Source organism: Kogia breviceps, chromosome 13 (genome assembly GCF_026419965.1).
Source record: "Kogia breviceps isolate mKogBre1 chromosome 13, mKogBre1 haplotype 1, whole genome shotgun sequence".
NCBI lineage: Eukaryota > Metazoa > Chordata > Mammalia > Artiodactyla > Physeteridae > Kogia > Kogia breviceps.
Genome location: NC_081322.1, coordinates 8,291,088 through 8,304,168, shown reverse-complemented (window position 1 = coordinate 8,304,168; position 13,081 = coordinate 8,291,088). Strand labels below are relative to the sequence as shown.

Sequence of the window (13,081 nt, the reverse complement as noted above, 5' to 3'; positions counted from 1 at the left end):
GTTGGTCCATCTTCCCACAGAAGCGCCTCCTCTAGTGATGGAGGGTCCCTTCCCTTCCTCCTATATCAGATCGAGTTCACAGGCAAACTCTGCTCCCTGGTAGATTTACTCCTGAATTGGAAATTGAGGGAGAATGTCTTGGCCTCTTTTGCTCACTTCCTTTGTGAACATTAGAAAATTACTCTGCTTCTCTGTGATCCTTGACCAGCTCTGACAAAGGAAGAGATTACATGTTGCGTTTTTTTTCAAGGTTAACTAAAACATGTTAGAGTGAACTAAGGTTGTGTTCATAGTGTCTGTCATTTAATTTTTTCCATTCTTGCTTATTTTACTTTTTGAATATGTAAAACGTTAACATGCTTCCAAAAGTCAAACTTATTCTAAAAGGTGTATGCAAAGGGGTATCTTTCCCTCTTGGGTCCCTTCTCCCTACCCTCTGGAGGTAACGTTCTGCGTTACTTTCTTGTTTAGCTTCTCTCTCTTTCTCTCTCTCTCTTTCTTTTTCTCTCTTAGCAGAAATTAACGTATGCTTTTTTATTTTCTTACACAAAAGGTAGTACACTATGTGTGCTATTTTAGACTTTGCCTTTTTCACTTAATATATTCAGGAAATTGCTCTTCATCAGCTCAGAGAGTCCTCATTCTTTTCCACAGCTGCGTAGTACTCCACTGTACACATGTACCACAGTTTATTCAACCCATCTCCAATTTGGTGACATTTAGGTAGTTTCCAATGTTTTTGCAATTACAAAGAATGCTGCAATCAATAGTCTTCTGCATATATATTTTTGTGTTGTTGGAGGTATATCTTCAGGTATATCCTTAGAAGTAGGATTACTGGGTCAAAAGATATAGACATTCTACTGCACAGGAATTGTACCATTTGGAATTCCCTCTAGCAATGGATGAGTACTGGTTTCCTTACAGTCTCCCCAGCAGAATGAATGGTCAAGCTTTTGAATCTTTGCTAAAGTGATGGGTAAGAAAGAAATGGTATCTCAATATGTAGTTTTAATTTGCATTTCACCTATTATGAAGTTGAACATTTTTTTCCTATCTTAAGGTCTGTCTTTCTTTGTTTTTTGTGAAATGTCTGTACTTGTCTTTTGTCCATTTTTTCTCTATAGGAGTTTTTATCTTTTCCTCTAAATTAAAAAAATTCTTTATATAATACATAGACTTATATAGTATTAATATTAGGAAGATTAGCCATTTATCCATCTTATATGTTGCAAATATTTTCCTTTAATTTGTCATCCATCTGTTTTTCAACTTTGTTTATAGTGTTTTGCCATGGAAAAGTTTGAAACAATTTTTTTGTAGTCAGTTATTTTTTCTTAAAAATTTGGTGGTTAGAAAGTCTTTTTCTACACCTGTGTTACGGAGCGATATCTGTTGTTTACCGAGAAAATGTAAAAGGTACTGTGCGAAGGACTTTTCATATATTAATCATTGAAAGAGCTCTATGAATTAGTAGGAAGCAGCAGCTTTGGAGACAGATTGACCCTGGCTAGTGCCTAACTTCAGTTCCTATGAGCTGTGTGACCTTGCACATGATATATTCTAAGTTCAGGTCTCTTCATCTCTAAAAAGCGGATAATAATAGCCTCTACATCGTAGAGTTGTGGAATTACCTGAGTTAATACCTGAAAAGGGCTTTGACCAGTTCCTGACACCGAGTCGCAGTTGGATAAAAGTTGGCTGGTTAATTACCATGCTGTAATATTTCAGTTTTAAACATAAAGAGTATAACCTAATGCTCCCTTCTTGAAATTAAGAAAATTCTCTCATCACTTAAATGCTGTTTACATCTCTTTTACCATAGGTCTTAAACATCACCATGCTGTAATATTTCAGTTTTAAACATAAAGAGTATAACCTAATGCTCCCTTCTTGAAATTAAGAAAATTCTCTCATCACTTAAATGCTGTTTACATCTCTTTTACCATAGGTCTTAAACATCACCATGAGACAGTGTCTTGTTTTTTAATGCATTTTGTCTTACTGTAGCTTAAATCAGATACTCAGATCTGGCTGGGGTTTCTTGTGGAAAGGCTCAATGAGAAAAGTTTGGCACCTGGCAAGGGCAAATTAATGAGTTTTAAATGACTAATGCTCATATTTTGTTAGTCAAATATGAATAATTAATTATAGTTACTGATGCTTCTAAAATGTGGTATTCGTAAAGTACAAATTTTTTGATACTAGAGTTTATTGGGGATTGAATTCAACATTTCACCAGTGATTATGGTTGCCAGGCACTACTGCTGGGTTCATTCTGTGTGCCCTGCCCTCCTATAGTAGAATCCTGTAGTTTTCAGGAAGAATTCTTGGTTATCAGAGAATCACTGATAAAGCCTTGAGTTGGAAATGTTTTTGGCTTCTGCTTCTGCTTACTTTTTAAGGATAAATTATGGCTAATATCATTTTTAGCGAGTTGGTTTGTTGGGCTTGTCTGGGAACTCTTTCAGTGTTTGGCCTATGATTTCTCAGTCACTGGACTTTGAGACCTGCATGCATTTCTTTGCAAATATGAAACATCTGCCTCTATTTGCAAATATGAAACATCTGCTTTTATTAAAGCAAATCTATGAGCCATAAGCCCTCCCTAATTTAGTTCTATACTGAGACTTCATTACCACCACCATGTTCCGTTTATTTAGTGAGAACTTAGCGTTGACGTTTGGGCAGACCGGTCAGTTTGGGGGTTTACCTCAGTTGGTCATGACCAAAAAACTCTAGAGCCACTGTCTTAGATTATTTTCTAAGACAATTTTCTCCCTTCTGCTGGTGGTCTAAGAATAGAAAGTATTTTTACTTCTCGTTTTAGCTTTAAACGTGAATTATGATACTGTAGCTAGTACTTTTCTTAGGTAGCAAACAATATTAGCTGACTAAGCATTGAAACCACTGTAGTTAACACTACAGAGTTAAATACTCTGCTTTTTAATTTACTTGCTTTTGAATGGATGGAATTGTTGTCTGTGTGATGGTATTCTTCTGACTTTATTCCAATTTGGGGCTATCGCGGTTCTTATTTTATGCATTCTACTTGAAAAGTCCTGATGTTCTTGATCTCCCGCAGCACATAATATAGAAAATATTCAGCGTTAGTTGATCTCACGTCTTCTTTCCCACTCTGTGCCCACGTTTCCTCAATGTGAAGTCATGATTAGAAACTTCCATTCACTGCAACTTGATTGCATTGATTATCTATCTTGGTGTCTTCAGGTTACCAGAGAGAACTTCTCTATCAGAGGGAAGATGGCTCTTTCAGTGCTTTTGGGAATGATGACCCTTCTGGGAGTACTTGGTAAGTGTTTCTGCTAATGGAACAAATCCATGTCACCGAATGGGCTCTCACTAGGTCACGATGGCCATGAAATTGACAGATGTGTCTCTGTATCAACTTGGAGGCTGCTTTTTCCATAGCCTGGCTTTTAAAGAGATTCTCCTTTTTAAATACGGTTTTAAAACACTAGTACATCAGATGTTTTTATTTAGAAAAGATAAGTCATAAATCCCCCTCTTTTTTGGTGGGAAAAGCAGCAATAAAATATGATGATGGTGCAGCTGGTAAGAAAAATTGGTTAGAAATAGGGAGTATTGTGACATAGGTCTTTTTTTTAACCAAACACAATCAACACTAATTTTGTATTAATACAGTCCATGTAGTTTCTTTAAGGTTATTTTTTTGTGAAAAAACAATGATGAGGTTAAGGAATGAACCTCCACAGTTTCCTCCAGAATGAAATCTCCATATGGCTGATTTTGGCTGATTACTTTTTCCTTGTACGATCTTCATGTTCATTTTTCACTCAGAAAAAGATTGGCTAATCGTATCAGTAGGGTTAGATAAGGTGTGCCGTGGTAAACAACCCTCTAAATCTCAGTGGTTTATTAACAAAGCTCGTGCTCATGCTGCGTTTCCACTGTGGCTCAGCAGGGGGCTCTGCAGTCCTTGTTTCAGCCACCAACTTACCCTGAGCCTCTAGGCTTGCTGCAGCCTGGGGACGGGAGGCTGGAGTATCCAGCAGTGGCAGTTAGAAGCTTCAGCCCGGTATAAGATTTCTTATCACTTTACCGTGACCGGAGCTGGCCCCATGGCCATGCTTAACTTCAAGCGGGCAAGGAAGTGAATTCTTCTGCATACCCAAAGTGAAAGAGAACTGCATCATATTGAATATTAGTAATATTTGCCACACTAAATCTTTTATAGGATGAAACAGATCTGCTTCAGATTTTCTTTTGGCACGAGTCAGGATGTAGATCCATAAATAGAAAGGTTTCAGTGTTTTATTGCTTGATGTTCTTTTCACCTCAGTATTTAGTATTCTGTAGCAGACATTGACATAGTTTTTCTTTAAAGGGTCAGATAGTAAATATGCTAGGCATTGCAGGCCCCATAGAGCCTCTGTTGCATATTTTTCCTTTTTCCCTCCACCCTTGCTTGCTTGCTTTCTTTTTTTTTTTTTTTTTTTTTTTAATGTATTTATTTATTTTTGGCTGCATCGGGTCTTCGTTGCTGCACGCGGGCTTTCTCTAGTTGTGGCGAGCTGGGGCTACTCTTCATTGCGGTGCGCGGGCTTCTCACTGCGGTGGCTTCTCTTGTTGCGGAGCACAGGCCCTAGGCGTGCGGGCTTCAGTAGTTGTGGCTCACGGACTCTAGAGCGCAGGCTCAGTAGTTGTGGCTCACAGGCTTAGTTGCTCTGCGGCATGTGGGATCTTCCTGGGCCAGGGATCAAACCCATGTCCCCTGCATTGGCAAGCAGATTCTTAACCACTGCGCCACCAGGGAAGCCCCCAGCCTCACTATCTTTCTCCGTTTAAAAACTGTTCTTAGGTGGAGGTTGGGGGCTGTGCAGTGGGGAGAGGCACATATAAACAGACTGTGGGCTGTGTTTGGCGCAGACAGATTTGGCCTACAGGCTGTAATTTGCTGATTCCTGTCCTATAGGAGAGAAAATATCCATTTCTTCTACTCAAAAGCACGACAGTTTGATTTTGAACTAAACATACTTCATCCACTGCTTTAGGGTTGAGCAAAGTGTGTGATGAGATCTTCCTTGGTAAATACCCAGAACAGTCCAAAGATGAATAACCTTGGACAGTTTATTTAACTCTCTCTGAGTTTCGAATTCTCAACCTTTAAAATCAAGAGGCGGGGGCTTCCCTGGTGGCGCAGTGGTTGAGAGCCCGCCTGCCGATGCAGGAGACGCGGGTTCGTGCCCCGGTCCGGGAAGATCCCACGTGCCGCGGAGCGGCTGGGCCCGTGAGCCGTGGCCGCTGAGCCTGCGCGTGCTCCGCAAGGGGAGAGGCCACAACAGTGAGAGGCCCGCGTACCGCAAAAAAATAAATAAAATAAATAAATAAATAAATAAAAATCAAGAGGCGGGATTAGATGATTTCCAAGTTCTTTACCAACTCTGCTCTTTTGTGAGTTGACCTGGAATTTCCCAGCCGCACGCAAGGGGAAACCGTGCCCACTGGCCCAGCTGAGTTGTTCACTTTGTTGTCTCTTTGTCGTCTTTCTTCCTTTTGTTCTTTCCTCAGTGATTGGCCCTTTGGTGAATCTTCTGATGGGGGAGAAGGGTTGTTATTGTTGGTATTTTCTTGCTCAGTGTAATTTGGAAGAATGTATAAAGTGTATTTTATGTAATTTTCCCCCCGCTTTTCACCAAGGTTGTCAGCTTTTGTTTTAAGATGTTTCCTTGAAGCTGATCCTTACATAGATATTGATCAGAATGTGTTACGCAGAGCATATACTTGGCTCAAAGGACATCAAAAATCCAATGGTGAATTTTGGGAGCCAGGAAGAGTGATCCACAGTGAGCTTCAAGGTGGCAATAAAAGTCCAGTAACCCTTACGGCTTACATTGTGACTTCTCTCCTGGGATATAAAAAGTATCAGGTATTTAATCTTTAATAAATAATGGGTGGAAAATCACAAGGAAGGTAGGTCTTGATGGGTCAAATACATGTCTGGGAACTTAAAGGATTTTGCAATATTCCATCACATTTGAAGTCTCGAATTTGAGTACTCTTTTGCTTTGCATTTGTGGCCATATTCCAAAAGCTGAGAAAATATACTTTCCCCTAAATTTAGAGCTTCAAGACCTGAGGTCATATAAGAGAAGTATCTTTCTCATCTTAGTTCGTGATAGTCAATTGGGAGAAACACTAGCAAGAAAGCTCCACTTCTTTTTTTTTTTTTTTTTTTTTCGGTACGCGGGCCTCTCACTGTTGTGGCCCCTCCCATAGCGGAGCACAGGCTGCAGACGCGCAGGCTCAGCGGCCACGGCTCACGGGCCCAGCCGCTCCGCGGTATGTGGGATCTTCCCGGAGCGGGGCACGAACCCACGTCCCCTACGTCGGCAGGTGGATTCTCAACCGCTGCGCCACCAGGGAAGCCCCACTTCTTATTTTTTATTCCTTCTACGGAATGGTGCTTATTTGCTTGTAGAACCTGAAAAGCAATGTTATTTTTTAAATGCATGGCAGATCATTAAATGTCAGTGATCAGGACATTGCCTAGGACAAAGTCAGGTGCTTAATAGACACTGAAATTGTTTTTGAATGAATGTTTGAAAATACTTTTTATTTAAATATGTTGGTGACAGGTTATTTTGAATAGTAAAATGTATAATTTTTCTTTCCAGCCTAATATCGATGTGCAGGAGTCTATCAACTTTTTGGAGTCTGAATTCGATAGAGGACTTTCAGACAATTACACCCTGGCTCTTGTAACGTATGCGCTGTCATCTGTGAGAAGCCCTAAAGCCAAGGACGCTTTGAATATGCTGACTTGGAGAGCAGAACAAGAAGGTAATGTGTGCAACCCGTTCTGCATTATGAAATGTGTAAAGGGTGTGAGAAAGCTCTGTACACCAGGTGCGAAGTTGATTACATTTATGTCTTCTGAATGGGATTAAGATGAGATGCAAGTAAGATCAGGAAGGGTTGACATGGCCATCTTGCTGCTACTCTCCCCAAGAGTTTTCTAGAGAACTTGGGGCCTTGGGTTTTTCCTTCTTTTAGATATGTTCTGCCGTGTGTCCGTTACCCTTTGAATCGTCTGATGCCATTTCTGGTTGGGTGGCCTTGAGTGATCATTAAGGCCTTGGTTTTTGGAGAGACTTGGGCTGAAATTCTGGTTCTGTTACTTACCTTTCGGAGCTTCAGTTTCCCTGTCTGTAAAGTGGAAGTAACACCTGCTTTAGGGTTACTGTGAGGATTAAATGAGATAATGTGCAGGGCTTACCACGTCGCAGGTGTTCGAAAATGTGAATTAAAATGCTAACAGAAATGCAAATGTCAAAAAATGCTGTTAGTGAGCTGTATAATTTTTTTTTTTTTTTTTTGCGGTACGCGGGCCTCTCACTGTTGTGGCCTCTCCCGTTGTGGAGCACAGGCTCAGCGGCCGTGGCTCACGGGCCCAGCTGCTCCGCGGCACGTGGGATCTTCCCGGACCGGGGCACGAACCCGCGTCCCCTGCATCGGCAGGCGAACTCTCAACCACCGCGCCACCAGGGAGGCCTTTTTTTTTAGCTGTATGATTTTTTTAACCGTTTTGGAATGGGCACTGCTTATGGGCTACAAAGGACAAAAAATACACGTGTTATTACTTTCCAAATGGCCTTTGTGTGGCAGAGGGGCTGGGTGGGCAGAAAGAGTTTTAGGTCATGTCAGTTTATTTAAAGCTCTGTTAATTCAAGAAGGGGTAATTATGGAAAGTGCTTAGAGACTTCTGAGACTGTAAAAAATAGTGTGTTATTATTAGCAGTAAGTTAGGTAGCATCCTTATTACCTGTTGCAGTGCTGGGGACTAGAAGATTACTGCATCGAGGCTGAAGTAGTCCTTGACATTTCTGCTTCTCTGCTTGGCTGAGTGGTAGTTATTTCACATTCCGCTGAAGTGTAATCATCATCTAAATAGTAATATTTGAGAGAAAGGGGAGGGGGTACCACATCGGATGTTCAACTGGGGGCTAGCAGGAATGTCTCTAGAAACATTGTTAGGCTGGCCAGGGTCCTTCATTTTTTCTTGGAGTCTTGGATTTTGAACTTATAACACCAACTTTCAGATAATGAAAAAAGGAGTATTTCCCGTTAGGGCTGGTTACTGCCAGATTCCCAGAACAGGGTTCTTTCCAATGTGTCCTAATATATTTTGGGATGGTCTGGAATTGAGTATGTTTTTTTAAAAAAGTAATTTATAGCTTTTTGGTCTTGAGCCAAACATATGGAATTTCTCTTGGGAAAATATTTTTATCCAAATGTCCTCAAATATAAGTAATAGGACAAAGATGAAACTTTATAAGTTTTAATAGTTTAAGAAGTGACATGTAAGTACATGTTTCTGTGTGTGTGTGTGTGTGTGTGTGTGTGTGAATATACGTATATTTGCTTGGCATCAATGTACACATGTATAGAAATATGTGTACTTTTATGCTAGTCAAGGAGAACTTGGACCAGTGTAGGAATGTTTAGCGGTATCAAGTGTAATTTTTCTGCATTTGGCCAGACCGTTACTACTTTTCTCCCGCAGGAGGCATGCAATTCTGGGTGTCATCCGTGTCCAGACTTTCTGAATCCTGGCAACCAAGCTCCCTGGATATTGAAGTTGCGGCCTATGCGCTGCTCTCACACTTCCTGCAGCATCAGATTTCTGAGGGAATCCCGATTATGAGGTGGCTGAGCAGGCAGAGAAACAGCTTGGGAGGGTTTGCGTCTACGCAGGTGAGTGATGATCACTTTAAATTTCTTGATAAAAATAATTATATATATATATATGTAAAACTATTTATAAAATTAAGTCTATCTATATATAGAATTTTTACTATATGTGGTTGCTTTATTTCATGACTTCATAAAATTACATGGCAGTTAAAAAATTTAGTAACTTAAATCGAAGGTTTAAGTTACTCATTTTAATTTTTTCTCATCTTTGATATAAACGTCGTTTCTGATACCCATATGGGATAAATTAGTTTCCTGTCTCACTAGCCATTTGTCATCTCTGGTACCCGGTACGATAGGAGCTCAGTCCTAGTCAGCGGATGTTTTCTGAGTCTTCCCTGGACTCCAGGTCAAGCAGATTCAAAGGTGAATCGAGCAGAGTTCCGCTCCCAGGGAAGGTGGATGGGTGTGCAGTGGTATTCTAAACATGACTGAAATCTACTCTTTGGTGGCCTTCATATAGCCTTATGTGCACACATCTTTTTCTTTTCCCAACAGGACACCGTTGTGGCCTTGAAGGCCCTGTCTGAGTTTGCAGCCCTGATGAACGCAGAAGAGACAAATATCCAAGTGACCACGGTGGGGTCCAGTTCACTGAGTCCTGTGAAGTTTGTGATTAGCACACAGAACCTCTTTGTCCTCCAGACGGCTGAGGTGTGGACAAGGGGCTGCCTCTCCGAACGTCTGCGTAGATGATTCCTTCTGCTGGAACACTGCTTTATTTCCTTTCTGTTGGCTTCAACAAAGACTTGTTCCCAGAGCTCTGTGCTGGCAGGAAGGAGTATGCTCCTTTGGTTGAATTTGCCGAGCTGGGGAAGGGAGGAGGGGTTGAGAACTTTGGATAGATTAGGAAAAGGAGAAAACATGGCCCTGTCTTACTGGGAGAGGAATGAATACCCGTTGAGCTCCTATTCTTTGCAGGCCCTGTGCCAGATTTCTTTACATGTGCTATTGCATTTACTTCTCAGAACAAGTACCTGTATCCCCACTGTACATATTACGAAACTGAGGCTAAGAGAGTTTAGCTAACTCTCCCAAGATCGTGGTGCTAGTAACAGTAGAGCTAGGATTTGAACCCATGATTTCGAAGACCATGTTCCTTTAGGCTGCACCACATGTCCTCTTAGGTGAATTGATAGAACCAGTAGTAGAACTCTTTCTTTAAAATGGAATAAAGGACCATGCTAGACCCTAACTTCATTCCCTTGGTTGACCCTGTAGGAAGTTGAGGTAATGGGTGAAAGCGGTAACTTTAAGGCTAGAACCTGAGGGAGAGGGGTGATGGCAAAGGAAAAAGAAGGAGTAGTGTTGGTCCCAGTCAGTGATGGTGTGCCGTTGTGTCCTCAGGAAGGCCAGGGACTTAGATGCTGAGGGAGGCTTGAGGACGGAGGGGTGACTTTCATTTCCTGTCTTTCATGCTTCAGCCCCTGCAGAAGGGCAGACCTGTCCACAGCACTAATGTACACTTCCTCTGCCTTCACCCCCCTTATCTGGTTGACCCTTAAGTTTTGACATGTGAGGCGTGTAAAGTTCTTAGAACTTTACAGCGCAGACAGCTTACACTCCCAGTGAGGGATAACAGTGGTCTCTTGTGCTGGTTGGAAGGACCTAGATATGGACAATTAGCCTTATTCACCTTTTTCCACCTTTATTCAGCTTGCTGTGGTACAGCCAACTGTAGTTAATATTTCTGCAAGCGGTTTTGGATTTGCTATTTGTCAGGTATGTAATAATGTTTATTTTTGTTTTGTTAAATAGGACTTGCTATACTAATTCTTTGGTTTGGGGCACTGCTAAATCTTTAACTTAGATGCTATAAAATTCTTAATGATTTATTTCTATGACTTAGGCAAGATAAATCACTATCTTTAATCAAAAGTGTTAGAGATGTTACTAGCTAGTGAGTAGACAGCAATTATATAGTTTGATAATCTATAGTGTTTTTTTTAACATCTTTATTGGAATATAACTGTTTTACAATGGTGTGTTAGTTTCTGCTTTACAACAAAGTGAATCAGTTATACATATACATATGTTCCGATAATCTATAGTTTGATAATATTTCTTGAGTATTATATGCTTTTTGAAGTAAGGATTAAAATCCTCCAATATGATTCATTTGAATTGTTGGGAACCCCCACCTTTTTCTGTAAAAATATAGCTTAGAAATTGTAATGCTGGGTAGAGTTTCTACTGTGACTTGATAACCATATAGCATTTTACTTACAATTTCTTAATATTCATTTAACAATATAAAGGTCAACATGGTATTATAAGTAATTGACTTGAAGATAGGAAATGTGTCCTTTCGCTGTAAAATTTTATATTATAGTAAATAAAACAATTAGAGCATGATATGTTCAGTGCTCTGCTCTGGGAAGAAAATCTAAGGAAATCTACCCTTTATGGTGTAATTGGGATGCAGCAACATGGAAGTAGTATGTAAAATACTGAATGGCAGTTATTATGCTTAATAACACATGAAAATCATGGGGACCTAAAACCATGTTATTGGGGTGCAAAATAATATGTGATAGTACTAAAAAAGATTATGTGCTTGGTTAGAAAAAACAATCCAAACAAACCCTGAAAGAGTTACTGAGAAAGTTAAAAAAAAAAGGCTATTATAGAGAAAAAGTACTTTTCCAAAAACCAGTACAACTATTCTAGTTGAGAGAACAGATGTACTTTCTAAGGCACAATGTAAAGGGCACATGGTCAGGTATAATTTGGAAACTTAGAAATAATGTGAAGATTATTTACAACGATACTCAAAACACAGTAAATTTTTTTTTAAATGAAGGAAAAAAATCACAGTTAAAAAGAACAGTATTCAATGAAAAGGATAGAAAGAGAAAAGAGGGAATAATTTGTATTGGTCTCTTTTTTTTTTTAAGTCTTTGTTGAATTTGTTACAATATTGCTTCTGTTTTATGTTTTGGTTTTTTGACCATGAGGCATATGGGATCTTAACTCCCCAACCAGGGATCGAACCCGCACCCCCTGCATTGGAAGGCGAAGTCTTAACTACTGGACCGCCAGGGAAGTCCCTTTGTATTGGTCTTTACTAACAAAGACGATGTGAAAATTCTCACTCCCAAGCTGTCTTTTCATGTGAAGAGTAAATCCAAAAATAAATACATAAGATATTTTAGATATGATTGAAAAATTTTATGTACTTAAACCACCAAATTGGTTGGAACTCATTCTTGATAAACCAAATGTAGGTAAATTACTGAAGTCAGATGATTTTTATTTGAGATTTGAAGGACACAGCAGTAAATATGGTACCTACTGGTCAGAATGTTCACCAGTCCTATGTTGCATCAACATGCAGAAAATGAAACATAGGGACCAATAGGTACTTCTTGTAATGGAGAAAAAAATTGCAAAAAAGCTGGTCACCCAGAAATAGGTATTGACATTTCCTTTAGCTGATAATTTTGCAAATGCTCTGGAAAAAGGAGGGCAAGGAAAACTCTCAGGTTTGCAGTAAATGATAAAAAGCAAAGCTGTTGGAAATAAACTGCAAGATTTCTTGACATTCTCTGAGTGAGCAGTTGAGCCCTATTGTGGACCAAATATAAATGCTAACACTTAGTTCTAGACGAATATCAATTATGACCCAGGGGACAAATCTAGTAGTCGTGTTTGTTCTGTGATGAGATTGGTCTCCAAAGGAAAATGCGTGCCATGGGAAAGGGGGTAATGAAAATCATGGAGACTCTCTCTCCAGTTGATGGAACCATTCTTCAACTGCTCCAAGAACACTCTACACTTTTAATTGTAGTTTAAGAAAAAGTTGGAGAATGTCCAGACTGAGATATTCCAGAATGATCAAGGGGAGGAAGGATTATATGATGTAGGTGTGGCCGAAGATAAAGTTGGAACTCTTAGGTTTGAAAGATGATTTGAAAGATGAAGGCTTAGAGAGAGGATTTTTTTTTTAAGTATGTAAATCCACAGTGGATACTACACGTTTAGGTTGGAGGGGCATGTGTGTGTGAGAGATTTAAGTATTAGCAAAAGAAAATACAATATTACACAGTAAAAGTAAGGTTTATGAACCTTAGTATCAAAAAAAGCGGAAGGGGTGAAGAATTTAAATAGATCCCGATTCAACTTGACATGAGGCAGGCCTAGGAAATTTAGAGGACATTCCCAAGCTTCTGATCTTAGGGTCCCTTTGAGGAAAACACTGGTCCTCACGCCTCCTCAGGGTTCCCGCAGCACCATTCACATTGGTGGTGGGCACAGAGTATATATATGCTGAAAAAGACCCAGTTGACTTGAAATCCATCATTTATTTCATCCTCTTTGAAAAGCATGGTGTGATCAAAAT

At 39.9% G+C, this 13,081-nt stretch overlaps 1 protein-coding gene across 3 annotated transcripts in view; it reads left to right on the top strand.

The window, feature by feature from the left end:
- CD109 (CD109 molecule) overlaps positions 1-13,081 on the top strand; it is a 158,574-nt gene that overhangs the window by 134,253 nt on the left and 11,240 nt on the right. For all 3 annotated transcript variants that reach the window (XM_067011308.1, XM_059035938.2, XM_067011307.1), the window contains 6 exons: positions 3,232-3,313; positions 5,683-5,911; positions 6,660-6,825; positions 8,549-8,739; positions 9,238-9,393; positions 10,396-10,461. In XM_067011308.1, coding sequence (XP_066867409.1) covers positions 3,232-3,313; positions 5,683-5,911; positions 6,660-6,825; positions 8,549-8,739; positions 9,238-9,393; positions 10,396-10,461 — 890 coding nt within the window. The remainder of the gene's footprint in view (positions 1-3,231; positions 3,314-5,682; positions 5,912-6,659; positions 6,826-8,548; positions 8,740-9,237; positions 9,394-10,395; positions 10,462-13,081) is intronic.